Here is an 18,310-nt window from a genome sequence, read left to right as displayed (position 1 = left end):
TGCGACGTTAAACTGAGCCCCTGCTTGCCCTCTCAGGCGATACTGCACTATTTTGAAAAAGAGCAGGGGAAATCTTGGAGAGATGTAAGTCTAAGAAACCAAAGTAGGGTCACGGAGAGATTTGAAAACCATTGTGAGAATTTTAACATTGAGACATTGTCAGACCAGTAGCAATGTAGGTCAGTGAGTACAGGGAAAGAACTTCAGAGAAGTTTAAGGCACAGTCTCAATCCCAATCCCACAATACAACACAAGAACAATCAGAATATTATTGAAAATTTTATATTAAGCGGTTTGTGCATATATTACATCTACAACAACTTACAGGTATAGATACTGGTCTTATACTCTAAATCAGAGTTTAACACGGACCCCCGCACCTCTTCTTGAGGAAAGATGCTGCTATACAGACTGGAATAAATAGTGAACTTAATTACAACAATTATACAGAGTGAAAACAGGAGAGGAGAAACAAATAATTAAAATTGAGGATGGAGAAAAAAATGCTGTTTCTTGGACATTAATATTTTTATTTAACAGAGAGATCGCGAAACATTAATTTCAACCTGGCACCTCACCTGCTCCTGCCACAAATATTTTCTTTTGTTGAAAAGCTCTGCATGGAAAGGCATGTTCTTTAATGAATGGGAAAACAAGTTTCATTTCTTTACGCTTTGTATGTGTGCATTGAGCTTGAGTTGGAAGGTCGTGGAAAGGTTGATTGGACATGGAATGGCACATGGTAAGTGGATGGGGGGAGGGCGCAGGCCAGTGGAACTGGCAATTGGGTTATGGCCAAGTGCCTCTTTAATGTCCAGTGATCACTTTGCCCTGTCCTGTTTGGCATGGCGCCAGGGCTTAGTGTTTCGTTTTGGATAGTGGCGAGGTCTTGGTTGGCACATGGCAACACTTGTAACTTCTCTTGGACATTGGGTGAAGACACAAGTTGCACTCAGTGGCACAGAAATAAGGTTAGGACTTGGGAAGCAAGGATGGGGAAAGAGAGGGGGTTCTTGTAAGATGAAATAACTCAAGAGCCCACTGTGGCTTTTACAACTACTAGAATTTGCCATGAGATTCCTCATGCTGAGACAGATGATACACGTGTCTGAACAATCAGTGTTGTGCCAGAGAATGCACATTGTACTGCCCAGGGCCACTGATTTACTGGATAAACCAAATTCTCTTCTATCAACCAAGGGTGACTGGGGACGTGTGACAGCAAGTTAAGTGCCACACTTGTAGGAAGTGAGCGCCATATGCAAAATATACCATAGATAGGCAGCCTAAATGTTCCTTAACATTGACCGTTAACAGAGGATAGTAACTGATAGTGACTACTGAATGGCAGCGTCTTCCAGAGGTAAAAAACCCCATCGAGAGCTGGAGCAAACAGCTCAGGTGGTTGTGATGTGTGTTCCAAAATAAAGTACACCATTTCGAAAAAATTGGATTCCAGTGCAGTGAGTATTGAGCCTCATATTATTCCCGAGGTGAAGGGGTTAATTCCACTCTGGTGCTGAGGAGGATGAGGGAATCTTCTCAGAACCTTCCTGCTAGCCTCCAGGACTTGCAGTTACACACGTTCATGCAGAAACAGGGCCAATCCATCTGGATCCTGGAGCTGCTAATGTGAACACAAGGACCTGCTCCAAATTCTGCTGCTGGGCTGATCACTGCCTTTGTAGGAAACAGGTCACCAGTCAAAATACGGGTTAACCAGTTGGCTGATTTTCACAGCGATGTTTTGAGATTCTGCTTCTCATGGCACTTTCACCCTGCAGTCAATCAGCCTGAGCAACATTCACATAAGAGGTTCATATACTTCAAAATACGGTGTGTAGTTCGATCCAAACTCAAGACTGTTGAACTCAAGAGGGGAAATCCAAATCATTGAGTTGTTGGAATACATACAAACGGCTTGACACAGGTTCAAGTTATTTTTTCCTTCCCAAGTAGAGGTTTAAAACAGGGAATGGTTCTAATCTCACGCAAAACATTTGCTACCCAAGGGACAATCGGAAGTGGATCTGGTTACAATGACAGGTAAATGTTATGTTTATAAACATGCCAAAATGTGCTTGATACTTAACTATCCCCCGAAGTGGCCTAGCGAGCACTCAGCTTCATCAAGCCCCAACAAAGAATAATTACCAGACAGACAGACCCAATGCTGTGACCTAGGCATTGAATCACGTCACAACAAAGGCTCACCCAGACAGTTGATGACCCTACAAAGTCCTTGGCCATCAAAAACCCTGGAACTCCTGACGCATCGGTACTGTGGAAGCACCTTAACCACACGGACTGCAGCGATTCGGGGAAGAGGGACTGATGTCACAACCTCAAGAGAACGTGGGGATGGGCAATAAATGCCAGCCTTGCCAGCAATGCTCACATCCCGAGAATGAATAATTTTTAAAAAACCTTCACACTCTTGCTGATATTATTATTCTCCAACCTTTCTAAGGCCCTGCTGCCACTACCAGAGCCTGAAAAAAAGATATCAAAGTGTGACCCAGTCAGACCGAACCAGTCCGCTAAATTGTACCCTGTTCCTGAAACAACAACCCCTCAAATAACCTTTGAGCTTGCTCACACAAACAAGGAAATTATTATAGAGTCATTTCCAGCACAGAAGCAGGCCATTCAGCCCATCGAGTCCAAGCCTGTTCTATTCTAAAGCATTGTCATCTCAACCGCAACACCTCATACCTTACACTAAGCGTTAAAGGGATCGTGCAGCAAGTTTACAATCCCTGGGTTGGCCTATCAAACCGTGCATGATACCGCCCCTTTAAAACTAGCTATGCTTTAATGGTTTAATGTCTGTACCTTGGATTTCAATGCTGTCCCTCCAATACTATCGCCCCACATTGTGGTTCCCTAGACCCAGGTCATCCTTGCTCTAGTCTTTTTGACACCAGGTACAGTCAGCGTTTTAAAGCTCAGGTTTGTCCAGCTAGAGTCTGTTTTGCTTTTCCTTTCTCAAAACAAGAAACAAAATCTGGGGGTGGGGGGGGAAATAAAATAAAAATGATTCCCCATTGTTCAGAATTTTCATTCCATTGGAAAGGCAGTTTGAAACAGCACAACACAACATGGGCTAAGGGACATGTGGGTGAATGTTAACAAGAGGGCAAACTCGGCACAGAATCAGCTGATTGGTATCCTGCTGTGGATTGGTGGGTGGGTGGTAGGATCATAATGCATTCCCCATAGTGGAAGGAAGCCCCCACCCCCACTCATCTCTGATTCTGACCACCCGCAACCCCCACCCCTCAAATCTCTGGATCCTATCCTCTGGAGCCCCTTCCCACCTCTACAAGTCTGCTCAAAAAAATCTGTCTTTTGTGATGGCTCTTTCATCCAACTCTCCGGAAATTGCTGCACGAACAGTCTCCTTGACACTCCTAGGGGCACACTCTTATGATACAGACTCCATCCAAACCGTTCAATGGCATGGCACCATGGAATTAGGGGCTAATTTCCACAACTTTGTTAAAGTTATGGCCTGGGTGAGAGTGAACTGGGTGCACTAGACAACAAGAGTGAATTTAGAGCAGCGAGTGGAATGATGTTTGGATGAAATGACATGTCAAAAGTGTTGGTGGGGGAGGGGCCGTGTTGACTGGTAGAACTCAAAATCTGACCTTTGGTTTCAACAAAATCTTAAAGAGAAGCCACTTTGGTCATCAAAGTCAAACTAGGGGCTGGAATGAATCCGGTTGTGGGAGACTAGGCGAATGGTGAGGAGGAACATTAAAGTTTCTTTGCACATGGTGCAAAATACCCTACTCCCTTTGGGGCCCTGATTGAAGATAATTCTTGCGAACCCTGTCGTCCATATTGCGAGCCTTGGTTTCCGTCTCCAAATTTATCTAGAACGTGGATCAGCATTCAAGTGCTACAGGTAGCCCTGGTTTCACAGTATAACTTTGGTCAGCACTAGGAAGTGTTTTAGGTTCAGGAAGGAGGTCCATGGCAGAAAGGGACCTTCTTTTCAATCATTACTGTGTACAGTTCTAGTCTCCGTATACCTTGCTTAGACCACTCTCGGAGAACAGTTCTGGTCTTCATATTATAAAACTATTATAAAAAGTCATTGGAGAAGATGCAAAACAGATTTACTGAGATGATACCAAACTGAGGAGTTATAACTTTCAAGAAAGTTTGAAGAGAGAAGGCGGAGGGTCACCTGATAGAGGTCTTTAAAATTATGAAAGGATGATAGGGTAGAGGTAGAAATATTTTTCTACTTGTGGGGGAGACCAGAAAAGGGAGCCATGAATTCACTAATAAATCCAATAGGGAATTCAGGAGAAACCTCCTTACCCAGAGAGTGGTGAAAATGTGGAACTTGCTCCTGAATGGAATGGTTGAGGCAAATAGTATAGATGCATTTAAGGGGAAGCTAGGTAAGTACAAGGGAGAAAAGAATAGACGGCTATGTTGACAGTGTGAGATGCATGCTAATTCTATAGTAATTGAGTATTTAATTGTGGTCAGGTGGTGGGCATTACCTGGGGATTCACTTGTGCCCCTATGTATAGATACAGACTGAAACAGTGGTTGTTGGGGTTGGAGGTGCATGTTTGTAATGTGTGTTTCTGTAAATAAAAGCTTATGTGTAAATATTTGGCTTCAGTTCTATCCTTCGCCTCCTGGAATAGAACAATCAAGTAGGGTGGGAGGAGGCTTGTGTGGAGCATAAACATCAGCATGGAGCAGATATGCTGGATAGCCTCTTTCTGTGCTGCAAATACTTTGTAAGACAGTCCTTCCAAATCAGCGAGGACACATTTGCAGACAACTTTATTCTCAGCTCAATCATTCAATAAAGAGTATCTCTCCTTTAATTTGTAATCTGTTGTTGCAATATCTCAGTTTTTGAATAGCTAAGCATTCTCTTCAAAGGGACGCCTGCTTCCCTCATCCTCACCCCAAACTCTGGCCTTTGAGGGAGATGATTACCTTAAAGGGTAAGGCAGAAAAATACACCAAGGCCCTCTTTGCAATGACTGATCTGAAAACAAGATCTTATTCCACTTATTTGGCTCAAGATTAGTGATAGTTAATCTCCAACCCCAACACAAATCACCTTCCTATCATGTATTGTTAGTGAGGACAGTGGTGTTGTCCCCATCGAGCCTCCCTATCCCAGTGGGGGATGTGCTCTCTGAAATCCCCCAGATTAATGAGGTTTTGTTTGTTGTTTGGTAAATATTTCCCTGGCCACCCCCCCTTCCCGGCATTGCTCATCCGCAATTGGTTGATCAAAACTCAGCATTATATTTTAACTATGATACGAGCACAGGTTGGTGTTTGGGCAGATGATGAATGTGGAGTTTCGATTGATGTAATGGGAGCAGAGAGGCAGACTGTAACTGAAAACCAAAATCCCACTTTAACCAGTGTGAAATGTTCCCCTGTCACACAACCCTCCACACACACACATACACCACACACCCCCATTCACATACACCCCCACACACTCACAGATACAAAGACAGATACACACACACACACTCCACCACATGTACTTGCAGAGACACACATAGGCACATACAGACACACAGAAACACACACACATATAGACACACAGAAACACACACACATATAGACACACAGAAACACACACACATATAGACACATAGAAACACACACACACAGACACAGAAACACACACACACATACACATACAGACACATAGAAACACACACACACACACATAGACACACAGAAACACGCACACATACACATAGAAACACACACACACACACATACACATAGAAACACACACACACACATAGACACACAGAAACACGCACACATACAGACACACAGAAACAAACACACATACAAACACACACACACACATAGACACACAGAAACACACACACATACAGACACACAGAAGCACACACACATACAGACACACAGAAACAAACACACATACAGACACACAGATACAGACACACAGATCCAGAAACACACTCACACAGATACAAAACACACAGACATCAAGGGCAGCAGTCAACATGGTCCAATCCAAGGCTCACATAATCACAAGTCAAATTGTGTAAAAAAATTGCTAAAAATATTCATTTAAGAAAAATACAGATCACTTTTTAAATAAAAAAAGGATCGACGAACCCTCCTTTTAAACGTTTTTTTGTACCCGAATAAAAGTCCCGTTATGCTGCTGACAGCTTACAATTCAATTAAAAAGGCATCTGATTTCTTGTGTCCTCTAGTCTAGTCCAGTGCAGTGCTTGACTCAGTGCCACGATCCAACTTTTTAACCCCTTCCAGTTCAAGCGACAGTTCTCAGCAGACCAGCGACTACTGTGCTCTTCCTTTGCCACATGCACCCTCTTCCCCGGCTACATTTTAAACCATTTTTTTTCTTCTCAGTTTTTATTTTTGCTGAAAATATTTAAAAAATGAAAAATAAAAACGTTTCTCTCCAAGCTGGCTTCACGATATACCTTCCCGACTCCGTACGCTTTCCTTTATTCCTTCCGCAGGTTTAATTTGGCACCATTGCTTGCCAGCCATTTCTCTCGGCCAGAGAGAGGAAAATTTACCGCACTAGTGGTGTGTGTGTTTTTTGTTTCTTTTGCTTGGTTATTGTTGTGACTGCCACTGGCCAAATGGTCTCTTCTTGCCTCCTCAACCAGCTCGCAACAGAGATCCCCAGCTGCTTGACGTTTAAAGCAACAGCTGATTTGTGTGCTTTGATACCAGAAAAATAATGTGTTTATTATATAATATACAATGTCTCCATTTTGTTAGGTGCCCAGCGGAAGATTTGCAACATTCCCTTCGTCGTCTTCCAGATTTTGTGCTCTGATTTTCCCTGTCTCTTCCAGTGTCTCCTGTGGAGCTTGTCTCCTTCCCTTTGGGGATCTGTCTATCAGCCTGACGCTGGGGAAAGTATAGCGCTCCTGATACCTGCTGGCTAATAAGCAGCCCCCTGAATCCCTGGAGCTGCCCTCTTCAGCCGAGGAGTCACCCAGCTCGCTGCTGCAGGTGTTGAATCCCGACAGGGGGCTGCTCCTCCCCTGCTGGCTCTCGATGGTGGTCTGGCTGACGTCCACGGTCTCAGACTCAGAGAAGTCGGTGTCTGGGGTATCTGGGCTGCTGCAAGTGTGCATCTCATCGAACGAGCTCCTCTCGCTCAGCTGCTCCCTGTCCCTGGCGATGTCCAGGAGGAAATTCTCGTTTTCTAGGTGGGTGCCTTTCCCGAAATCGAGTGAGCCTGGGGAGGACGGGCTGCGACGGATCATGCTGTGGAACCAATCGCGGTTGTCCTCCAGATTGTCCAATATCTCTTTGGCATCTGGATAAACCAGATCAGCCCAGGTCTCCCAGAGAGGATGGACAATGAAATCGATAAATCCAACCTATCAGGAGAGAGAGGAAAAAAGGGAAATCTAATCAGAAATCTTGTTACATTTTACACCATTTCTCCTTCTTCACTCCTAGTAATTTGGTATAGGCCATTCAGCCCATCTATTCCATTAGATCCTAGCTAACCTGTCCTCGGATTCATTGTTTTTATTCATTTGCAGGATGTGGGCATTACTGACAAGGCCAGCATTTATTGCCCATCCCTATTTGCCCTCGAGAAGTAGATAGTGAGCTGCCTTTTTGAATACAACTGCGTGGCTTGCGAGGCCATTTTAAAGGGAGTTAAGAATCACATTGCAGTGGGTCTGGTGTCACATGTAGGCCTGACCGGGTAAGAATGGCAGATTTTCTTCCCTAAAGGACATTTGTGAACCAGATGGATTTTTATGACGATCTAGTAGTTTCAATAGTCACCATCACTGATAGGAGCTTTTTAATTCCAGGTTTATTTAATTAATTGAATTTAAATTCCCCAGTTGTCATGCTGGGATTTGAATTCAAGTCTCCCAATCATCAGTTTGGGTCTCTGGGTTACTAGTCAAGTCGCATAACCACTATGCTACTGTACCTGTATATTTTTCCCTCATTGCTCCATATTCCTGCTTATGCTTACCCAAAAAAGTCTATCGATCTTAATATTAAGCTCCTATTGACCCCAACATCCACAACCTTTTTGGGGGAGTGAGTTCCAGATTTCCACTACCCTTCGTGTGAAGAAGTGCTTCCTGACATCACCACTGAATGGCCTGGCTCGAATTTTAAGGTTATGTCTCCTGGAGCTGGACTCCCCGCAACCAGAGGAAATGGTTTCTCTGTATTGGTACCCTTTTCTGATAGATTGTGATTCAGAACCTTTCTCCACCTCCCAAAGTCCTGGAGATTTTGTCATTTGACCTCCCATTTGAATCTAACCATCCCACTTGGTCTAACAGCCCTTTTTCGCATCCAATATTCCTAAAAACTAAATTCTCCAAGAAAACAATAAAGGAATACAGCACCTTCCCAACTTCAGGATGTCCCAAAGTGCTTTATAACAAATGAAGTACGTTTGAAGTGTAGTCACTGTTGTCACTGTAGCAGCAACCAATTTGCACACAGCGAAATCTCACAAACAGCAATGTTCTAACGACCAGATCAATTGTTTTCCCCCACCTCCGCTTTGATCTTTCGCCCAGAGTTGTTTGCAACAGTGCCTGGAAAATTCATCTTTAGTTTCTGGAGACTTCAGTCCAATCCAAACTTTCAGTGATTGAATCTTCTGGCAAAATACTGAAGAAATGTCCAGTAGAGGGCAATGGAACTGCAGAGTGAGCCTCACTTTGAAGCAATTTGCTTCAAAATCGTAATTAGAGACCATTAGAGAGTTTTCCGTCTTGCCGCCAATTTACTTTAAATATTTTTCTTTTAACTTGACCTAATTGGGGAAACCCTACCAAATCCAACAGTGTGAGGGAGTCGGATTATCAACAGTGATATACTCAGTAACACACGGAGCTAGGGTAGAAGTTATTGAACGACACCATTTAGCATCCTATGCAGTTGCCCTGAGAAAATGGTGGTGGGCTTTCTCCTTGAACCACTGCAGTCCATGTGGTGATGGTGCGCCCACAATGATGACCTCAAGGGCTTGAACCCACAAACTTCTGACTCAGGCCAGAGCTGCAGCCGATCAGAACTGACACAGGTGGGAAAATAAAGTGTGAGGACCTGCGAGGGGTTCTCAACTCTGTTTGGATGTATTTATTCCAAGAGATTTCATTAAATGGTGTCCCATCTCCACTCTCCCCCTACTGATTGCCTGACATGTCCATCCTTGTGGTGCCCATCTTACAGCCAATTGGAAAACCAACACTTTGTACCACCTACCGCCCTCCCTCAGCTGATGAGTCAGTACTCCTCCATGTTGAACATCACTTGGAGGAAGCACTGAGGGTGGTGAGGGCACAGAATGTACTCTGGGTGGGGGACTTCAATGTCCATCACCAACAGTGGCTCGGTAGCACCACTACTGACCGAGCTGGCCGAGTCCTAAAGGACATAGCTGCGAGACTGGGTCTGCGGCAGGTGGTGGGGGAACCAACACGAGGGAAAAACATACTTGACCTCGTCCTCACCAATCTGCCTGCCGCAGATGCATCTGTCCATGACAGTATTGGTAGGAGTGACCACCGCACAGTCTTTGTGGAGACGACGTCCCGCCTTCACATTGAGGATACCCTCCACCGTGTTGTGTGGCACTATCACCGTGCTAAATGGGATAGATTTCAAACAGATCGAGCAATGCAAAACTGGGCATTCATGAGGCGCTGTGGGCCATCAGCAGCAGCAGAATTGTACTCAACCACAATCTGTAACCTCATGGCCCGGCATATCCCCCACTCTACCATTACCATCAACCCAGGAGACCAACCCTGGTTCAATCAAGAGTGCAGGAGGGCATGCCAGGAGCAGCACCAGGCATACCTCAAAATGAGGTGTCAATCTGGTGAAGCTACAACACAGGACTATCTGCGTACCAAACTGCGTAAGCAGCATGCGAAAGACAGAGCTAAGTAATCCCATAACCAACGGATCAGATCTAACCTCTGCAGTCCTGCCACATCCAGCCGTGAATGGTGGTGGACAATTAAACAACTAACTGGAGGAGGTGGCTCCACAAATATCCTTATCCTCAATGATGGGGGAGCCCAGCACATCAGTGCGAAAGATAAGGCTGAAGTATTTGCAACAATCTTCAGCCAGAAGTGCCGAGTTGATGATCCATCTCGGCCTCCTCCTGAAGGCCCCAGCATCACAGGTGCCAGACTTCAGCCAATTCGATTCACTCCGCATGATATCAAGAAACAACAGAAGGCACTGGAGACTGCAAAGGCTATGGTCCCTGACAATATTCCAGCAATAGTACTGAAGACCTGTGCTCCAGAACTTGCCGCGCCCCTAGCCAAGCTGTTCCAGTACAGCTACAAAACTGGCATCTACCCTGCAATGTGGAAAATTGCCCAGGTATGTCCTGTACACAAAAAGCAGGACAAGTCTAACCCGGCCAATTACCGCCCCATCAGCTTACTCTCAATCATCAACAGTGTCATCAAGCAGCACTTGCTTAGCAATAACCTGCTTAGTGACGCTCAGTTTGGGTTCTGACAGGGTCACTCAGCTCCTGACCTCATTACAGCCTTGGTTCAAACATGGACAAAAGAGCTGAACTCAAGAGGTGAGGTGAGAGTGACTGCCCTTGACATCAAGACAGTATTTGACCGAGTATGGCGTCAAGCAGCCCTAGCAAAACTGAGGTCAATGGGAATCAGGGGGAAAACCCTCCGCTGGCTGGAGTCATACCTAGCGCAAAGGAAAATGGTTGTGGTTGTTGGAGGTCAATCATCTGAGCTCCAGGACACCACTGCAGGAGTCCCTCAGGGTAATGTCCTAGGCCCAACCATCTTCAGCTGCTTCATCAATGATCTTCCTTCAATCATAAGGTCAGAAGTGGGGATGTTCGGTGATGATTGCACAATGTTCAGCACCATTCGTGACTCCTCAGATACTGAAGCAGTCCGTGTAGAAATGCAGCATGACCTGGACAATATCCAGGCTTGGGCTGATAAGTGGCAAGTAATATTTGCACCACACAAGTGCCAGGCAATGATCATCTCCAACAAGAGAGAATTTAACTATCTCCCCTTGACATTCAACGGCATTACCATCGCTGAATCCCCCACTGTCAATACTCTGAGGGTTACCATTGACCAGAAACTGAACTGGAGTAGCCATATAAATACCGTGGCTACAAGAGCAGGTCAGAGGCTAGGAATCCTGTGGCGAGTAACTCACCTCCTGACTCCCCAAAGCCTGTCCATCATCTACAAGGTACAAGTCAGGAATGTGATGGAATACTCTCCACTTGACTGGATGAGTGCAGCTCCAACAACACTCAAGAAGATCGACACCATCCAGAAAAAAAAGCAGCCCGCTTGATTGGCACCCCATCTACAAACATTCACTCCCTCCACCACTGACGCACAGTGGCAGCAGTATGTACCATCCACAAGATGCACTGCAGCAATGCACCAAGGTTCCTTAGACAGCACCTTCCAAACCCGCAACCTCTACCAACTAGAAGCACAAGGGCAGCAAATGCATGGGAACACCACCACCTGCAAGTTCCCCTCTAAGTCACACACCATCCTGACTTGGAACTATATCGCCATTCCTTCACTGTCGCTGGGTCAAAATCCTGGAACTCCCTTCCTAACAGCACTGTGGGTGTACCTACCCCACATGGACTGCAGTGGTTCAAGAAGGGATGGGCAATAAGTGCTGGCCTGGCCAGCGACGCCCACATCTCATGAATAAATTTTTTAAAAATTGGATGATTATTGACTGTCAATCAAACAGCATTCTCTCCCTAATGTTCATATTTTATTTAGAAGTAATAAACGAGAGTGTTCAAAGAAAATGAGAAAACACACACAAAGTGCCGCAATGAGTTTTCTCCCAGGGTTTGCTCACTGCAGGGTTCTGGGGATGATTCTTTAATTCCTGAAGATTTCAGGGCAATCCTGGAGAGTTGGTAACCCCAGCACATGCCCCTGTCCCTCCGTCATTTCAGAGGATTTGCCCACTAACCTGGGACTTCTCGATGGAAGCAGTGTGTTTGTCACACATTGGGCTGATTTCCATGCCCCGCTCGCGCTCCTGATCTCCCTGTTGGAAGAACTCCAACATTATTTTATCCACCCACGTCCGGTAAAGGTGCAGAGGCTTGGTGGGATTGCTCAGGTCGGCACAGTGCACCATATTCTGGAGAACCTGTGGAGAATAACAACAAAAACCTCAGTGCAAAATTTATCAGCCACGAATTAAGTCCTCTGCCCAACCCTCAGCCAATGCACACACAGCTGTCACCAGGATTCCAGGAAAGGGTCATGGTGGTTGAGTGAAATGTTCACATAGGTGGGGACCGGTCTGTTGCTGTATAACACTGGGGTACAGTACTGGTGGGGACAAGTCTGTCACTGTATAACATTGAGGTACAGTACTTGTGAGGACAGGTCTATTGCTGTATAACACTGGGGTACAGCACTGGTGGGGACAGGTCTGTTGCGGTATAACACTGGGGTACAGTACTGGTGGGGACAGGTCTGTCACTGTATAACACTGGGGTACAGTACTGGTGGGGACAGGTCTGTCACTGTATAACACTGGGGTACAGTACTGGTGGGGACAGGTCTGTCACTGTATAACACTGGGGTACAGTACTGGTGGGGACATGTCTGTTGCTGTATAACACTGGGGTACAGTACTGGTGGGGACAGGTCTGTCACTGTATAACACTGGGGTACAGTACTGGTGGGGACAGGTCTGTTGCCGTATAACACTGGGGTACAGTACTGGTGGAGACAGGTCTGTCGCTGAAAACACTGGGGTACAGTACTGGTGGGGACAGGTCTGTTGCTGTATAACACTGGGGTACAGTACTGGTGGGGAAAGGTCTGTCGCTGTATAACACTGGGGTACAGTACTGGTGGGGACAGGTCTGTCGCTGTATAACACTGGGGTACAGTACTGGTGGGGAAAGGTCTGTCGCTGTAAAACACTGGGGTACAGTACTGGTGGGGACAGGTCTGTCACTGTATAACACTGAGGTACAGTACTGGTGGGGACAGGTCTGTCGCTGTATAACACTGGGATACGGTACTGGTGGGGACAGGTCTGTCACTGTATAACACTGGGGTACAGTACTGGTGGGTACAGATCTGTCACTGTATAACACTGGGATACAGTACTGGTGGGGACAGGTCTGTCACTGTATAACACTGAGGTACAGTACTGGTGGGGACGGATCTGTCACTGTATAACACTGGGGTACAGTACTGGTGGGGACAGGTCTGTCACTGTATAACACTGAGGTACAGTACTGGTGGGGACAGGTCTGTCGCTGTATAACACTGGGATACGGTACTGGTGGGGACAGATCTGTCACTGTATAACACTGGGATACAGTACTGGTGGGGACTTGTCTGTTGCTATTTAACACGGGTACAGTACTGGTGGGGACGGATCTGTCACTGTATAACACTGGGGTACAGTACTGGTGGGGACAGGTCTGTCACTGTATAACACTGAGGTACAGTACTGGTGGGGACAGGTCTGTCACTGTATAACACTGGGGTACAGTACTGGTGGGTACAGATCTGTCACTGTATAACACTGGGATACAGTACTGGTGGGGACTTGTCTGTTGCTATTTAACACGGGTACAGTACTGGTGGGGACGGATCTGTCACTGTATAACACTGGGGTACAGTACTGGTGGGGACAGGTCTGTCACTGTATAACACTGAGGTACAGTACTGGTGGGGACAGGTCTGTCACTGTATAACACTGGGGTACAGTACTGGTGGGTACAGATCTGTCACTGTATAACACTGGGATACAGTACTGGTGGGGACAGGTCTGTTGCTGTATAACACTGGGGTACAGTACTGGTGGGGAAAGGTCTGTCGCTGTATAACACTGGGGTACAGTACTGGTGGGGACAGGTCTGTCGCTGTATAACACTGGGGTACAGTACTGGTGGGGAAAGGTCTGTCGCTGTAAAACACTGGGGTACAGTACTGGTGGGGACAGGTCTGTCACTGTATAACACTGAGGTACAGTACTGGTGGGGACAGGTCTGTCGCTGTATAACACTGGGATACGGTACTGGTGGGGACAGGTCTGTCACTGTATAACACTGGGGTACAGTACTGGTGGGTACAGATCTGTCACTGTATAACACTGGGATACAGTACTGGTGGGGACAGGTCTGTCACTGTATAACACTGAGGTACAGTACTGGTGGGGACGGATCTGTCACTGTATAACACTGGGGTACAGTACTGGTGGGGACAGGTCTGTCACTGTATAACACTGAGGTACAGTACTGGTGGGGACAGGTCTGTCGCTGTATAACACTGGGATACGGTACTGGTGGGGACAGGTCTGTCACTGTATAACACTGGGGTACAGTACTGGTGGGTACAGATCTGTCACTGTATAACACTGGGATACAGTACTGGTGGGGACTTGTCTGTTGCTATTTAACACGGGTACAGTACTGGTGGGGACGGATCTGTCACTGTATAACACTGGGGTACAGTACTGGTGGGGACAGGTCTGTCACTGTATAACACTGAGGTACAGTACTGGTGGGGACAGGTCTGTCACTGTATAACACTGGGGTACAGTACTGGTGGGTACAGATCTGTCACTGTATAACACTGGGATACAGTACTGGTGGGGACTTGTCTGTTGCTATTTAACACGGGTACAGTACTGGTGGGGACGGATCTGTCACTGTATAACACTGGGGTACAGTACTGGTGGGGACAGGTCTGTCACTGTATAACACTGAGGTACAGTACTGGTGGGGACAGGTCTGTCACTGTATAACACTGGGGTACAGTACTGGTGGGTACAGATCTGTCACTGTATAACACTGGGATACAGTACTGGTGGGGACTTGTCTGTTGCTATTTAACACGGGTACAGTACTGGTGGGGACGGATCTGTCACTGTATAACACTGGGGTACAGTACTGGTGGGGACAGGTCTGTCGCTGTATAACACTGGAGTGCGGTACTGGTGGATCTGTCATCTAATGACATTTGTGGACAAGAAATGTTCACTTATCGAAGACTTGGAATGAAGCAGAGTTGCTGCATGTGGTGTCTGTACCTGGATCCGGTCGGGGTAATTATCCAGCAGCAAGACCCCTAAACTCGTAACTTTTTTTGTTTCCACCATTGTCTTTAAATCTGCCAACAAGTTCATGTGCTTGGTCATGTCTGTTGCCAGGACCTAAATCAGGATAAAGCAGCATTAGAGAAAGTGGAAAATAACCAACTTCTAATACAAGAAGGAGTTTCACCATCAGGAACCACTTTCAAAGAGGGAGCCTCGGGTCAAAAATGTGCAATGCAAGTACACAAAGCATGGAGCAGAATTAACGCAGGAGGACTCTGGGAGCTGGATGTGGACTAAGATTCATCACCTTCAATATCTGGGGAAGGAATGAATAAGGATAACAGTACATTGGAATTTATAGACAGTATAAGCTCTACAGAACTCAAAGCTCATGAGACATTGCTCAGAGCTCTTAGTACTATGTTGGGAGCCCATGTACTGGAAAGGGAGGAGCAGGGCTGAGGTGTTAGGGCAGGTTGAAGAAATGCAATCTCATCAGTCGACAGAGAAGATTAAGGGGGAGCTAACTGAACTGTACCAGATACTTAAAGGCAAAGATAAAGTGAACTCAGAACGTTACCTCAAGGTAATTCAGAAGGACATCGAATTGAATGCATGCAAAGTAAATCATAAACAGATATTCGAAAATAATTTTTTTAAATCAAAGAGGCAAACTGGAGTAATCTGCAAAATAACATGTTCAAAGTGCTGTTGGTTCCTAGGCTGGCCAAGCAGGCTAGAGTTAGGTACCTAGAGGGATGAGTTTAACGACTGAATGTGATCTTTGCCAGATCTTAAAGTGGTTGCACTCACCATGTCAATGGTCATTTTGCGAAGATTCTGAAGCTGCTTCTTGTTCAGGTTCTGAAAGATGTCGCAGTTTTCCTTCTGGAGCAACTTAAAGCCCACAGCCAAGTGATGGTTCTCCAATACGGAGGAGTCATTGTACATCAGTGCTAACTCAGAGTCTGCACAACACAATCGAGAAATGAGGGGTTAGGGGAGGGAGACATGGAAAGGTAGAGGGAGACATGGAAGAGAAAGAGAGCGTCAGGGAGGGATAGGGGAAGACAAGGCGAGACAGATGGATAGAGAAGGAGATAGAAGAAGACAGAGAGACAAAGAGATAGGAAGAGATAGATGCAGGGAGAGAGGGAGAGAGATAGAGAAACACAGGGAGGGAAGGGGAAAGACAGGAAAGGAAATTTGGAGATGGGGAGAAAGTGAGAGGCAGAGAGAGAAAGGGGTGACAAAAACAATGAAAGTCAGGGAGAGAAGATGTGACAGGGTGAAAGGGACAGAAGCGAGAAGAGGGAGGAAGAGAGACAGAAAGGAGACAAAGACAGAGAGAGAAAGGGAAAACAGAGATGAGGATAGCAAAAAAGATACCAGCACATACACAGGCAGGCAGTCAGAGTAGACAGAGGTGGAGAGGAGAAAAAAACTAATTTGAAAGCTAATTATTCAACATTGAAAACATTTGCAGAAAGCAACAAAAATTTCCCATTTCACTCTTTCAATACATTAAAAACAAAATGCACTTCATCTTTCCAGAGAAGAGAAATAATCACTATTTAAAAAAATTATAAATGGAGTAACAGATACCCAGCAGTGAGTTACAACCTGGAATCTAATCAAGGGGTTTGAGCGGTTTATATATAGAATAACAGATATCTGGGAGTGAGTCACAGACTGGAATCTAATCAAGGGGTTCGGGGGGGGTTCATATATAGAATAACAGATACCCGGGAGTGAGTTACAGACTGGAATCTAATCGAGAGACTCAGGGGGTTTATATATAGAATAACAGATATCTGGGAGTGAGTCACAGACTGGAATCTAATCAGGGGGTTCGGGGGGGTTTATATATAGAATAACAGATACCCGGGAGTGAGTTACAGACTGGAATCTAATCGAGAGACTCAGGGGGTTTATATATAGAATAACAGATATCTGGGAGTGAGTCACAGACTGGAATCTAATCAAGGGGTTCGGGGGGGTTTATATAGAGAATAACAGATACCCGGGAGTGAGTTACAGACTGGAATCTAATCGAGGGGTTTGGGGGTTTATATATAGAATAACAGATACCCGGGAGTGAGTTACAGACTGGAATCTAATCAAGGGGTTCGGGGGGGTTTATATATAGAATAACAGATACCCGGGAGTGAGTCACAGACTGGAATCTAATCGAGGGGTTCGGTGGGGTTTATATATAGAATAACAGATACCCGGGAGTGAGTTACAGACTGGAATCTAATTGAGGGGTTCGGGGGGTTTATATATAGAACAACAGATACCCGGGAGTGAGTCACAGACTGCAATCTAATTGAGGGGTTCGGGGGGTTTATATATAGAACAACAGATACCCGGGAGTGAGTTACAGACTGGAATCTAATCGAGGGGTTCGGGGGGGTTTATATATAGAACAACAGATACCCGGGAGTGAGTTACAGACTGGAATCTAATCGAGGGGTTCGGTGGGGTTTATATATAGAATAACAGATACCCGGGAGTGAGTTACAGACTGCAATCTAATCGAGGGGTTCTGGGGGTTTATATATAGAACAGATACCCGGGAGTGAGTTATAGACTGGAATCTAATTGAGGGGTTCGGGGGGTTTATATATAGAACAACAGATACCCGGGAGTGAGTTACAGACTGGAATCTAATCGAGGGGTTCGGGGGGGTTTATATATAGAATAACAGATACCCGGGAGTGAGTTACAGACTGCAATCTAATCGAGGGGTTCGAGGGGGGTTTATATATAGAATAACAGATACCAGGGAGTGAGTTACAGACTGGAATCTAATCGAGGGGTTCGGGGGGGTTTATATATAGAATAACAGATACCAGGGAGTGAGTTACAGACTGGAATCTAATCGAGGGGTTCGGGGGGGTTTATATATAGAATAACAGATACCCGGGAGTGAGTTACAGACTGGAATCAAATCGAGGGGTTCGAGGGGGGTTTATATATAGAATAACAGATACCCGGGAGTGAGTTACAGACTGCAATCTAATCGAGGGGTTCGGGGGGGTTTATATATAGAATAACAGATACCCGGGAGTGAGTTACAGACTGGAATCTAATCGAGGGGTTCGAGGGGGGTTTATATATAGAATAACAGATACCCGGGAGTGAGTTACAGACTGGAATCTAA

At 45.8% G+C, this 18,310-nt stretch overlaps 1 protein-coding gene across 7 annotated transcripts in view; it reads right to left on the bottom strand.

The window, feature by feature from the left end:
- Nucleotides 1-3,304: 3,304 nt before the first annotated feature.
- The window catches only part of LOC137351532 (3',5'-cyclic-AMP phosphodiesterase 4C-like), a 326,565-nt gene continuing 311,559 nt past the window's right edge, over nt 3,305-18,310 (bottom strand). For 4 of the 7 annotated variants that reach the window (XM_068016018.1, XM_068016017.1, XM_068016019.1 and 1 more), the window contains 4 exons: nt 15,958-16,112; nt 15,136-15,258; nt 12,043-12,225; nt 3,305-7,409 (listed from right to left, as the gene is read on the bottom strand). In XM_068016018.1, the coding sequence (XP_067872119.1) occupies nt 6,795-7,409; nt 12,043-12,225; nt 15,136-15,258; nt 15,958-16,112 (1,076 nt within the window). In that variant the 3' untranslated portion in view covers nt 3,305-6,794. The remainder of the gene's footprint in view (nt 7,410-12,042; nt 12,226-15,135; nt 15,259-15,957; nt 16,113-18,310) is intronic. The other 3 variants (XM_068016022.1, XM_068016016.1, XM_068016021.1) reach the window with 1 other exon arrangement.

The sequence above is a fragment of the Heterodontus francisci genome, chromosome 36, assembly GCF_036365525.1.
Source record: "Heterodontus francisci isolate sHetFra1 chromosome 36, sHetFra1.hap1, whole genome shotgun sequence".
Lineage (NCBI taxonomy): Eukaryota > Metazoa > Chordata > Chondrichthyes > Heterodontiformes > Heterodontidae > Heterodontus > Heterodontus francisci.
Note: the sequence above shows the minus strand (reverse complement) of the source record. Positions and strands in the feature narration are given on the sequence as shown.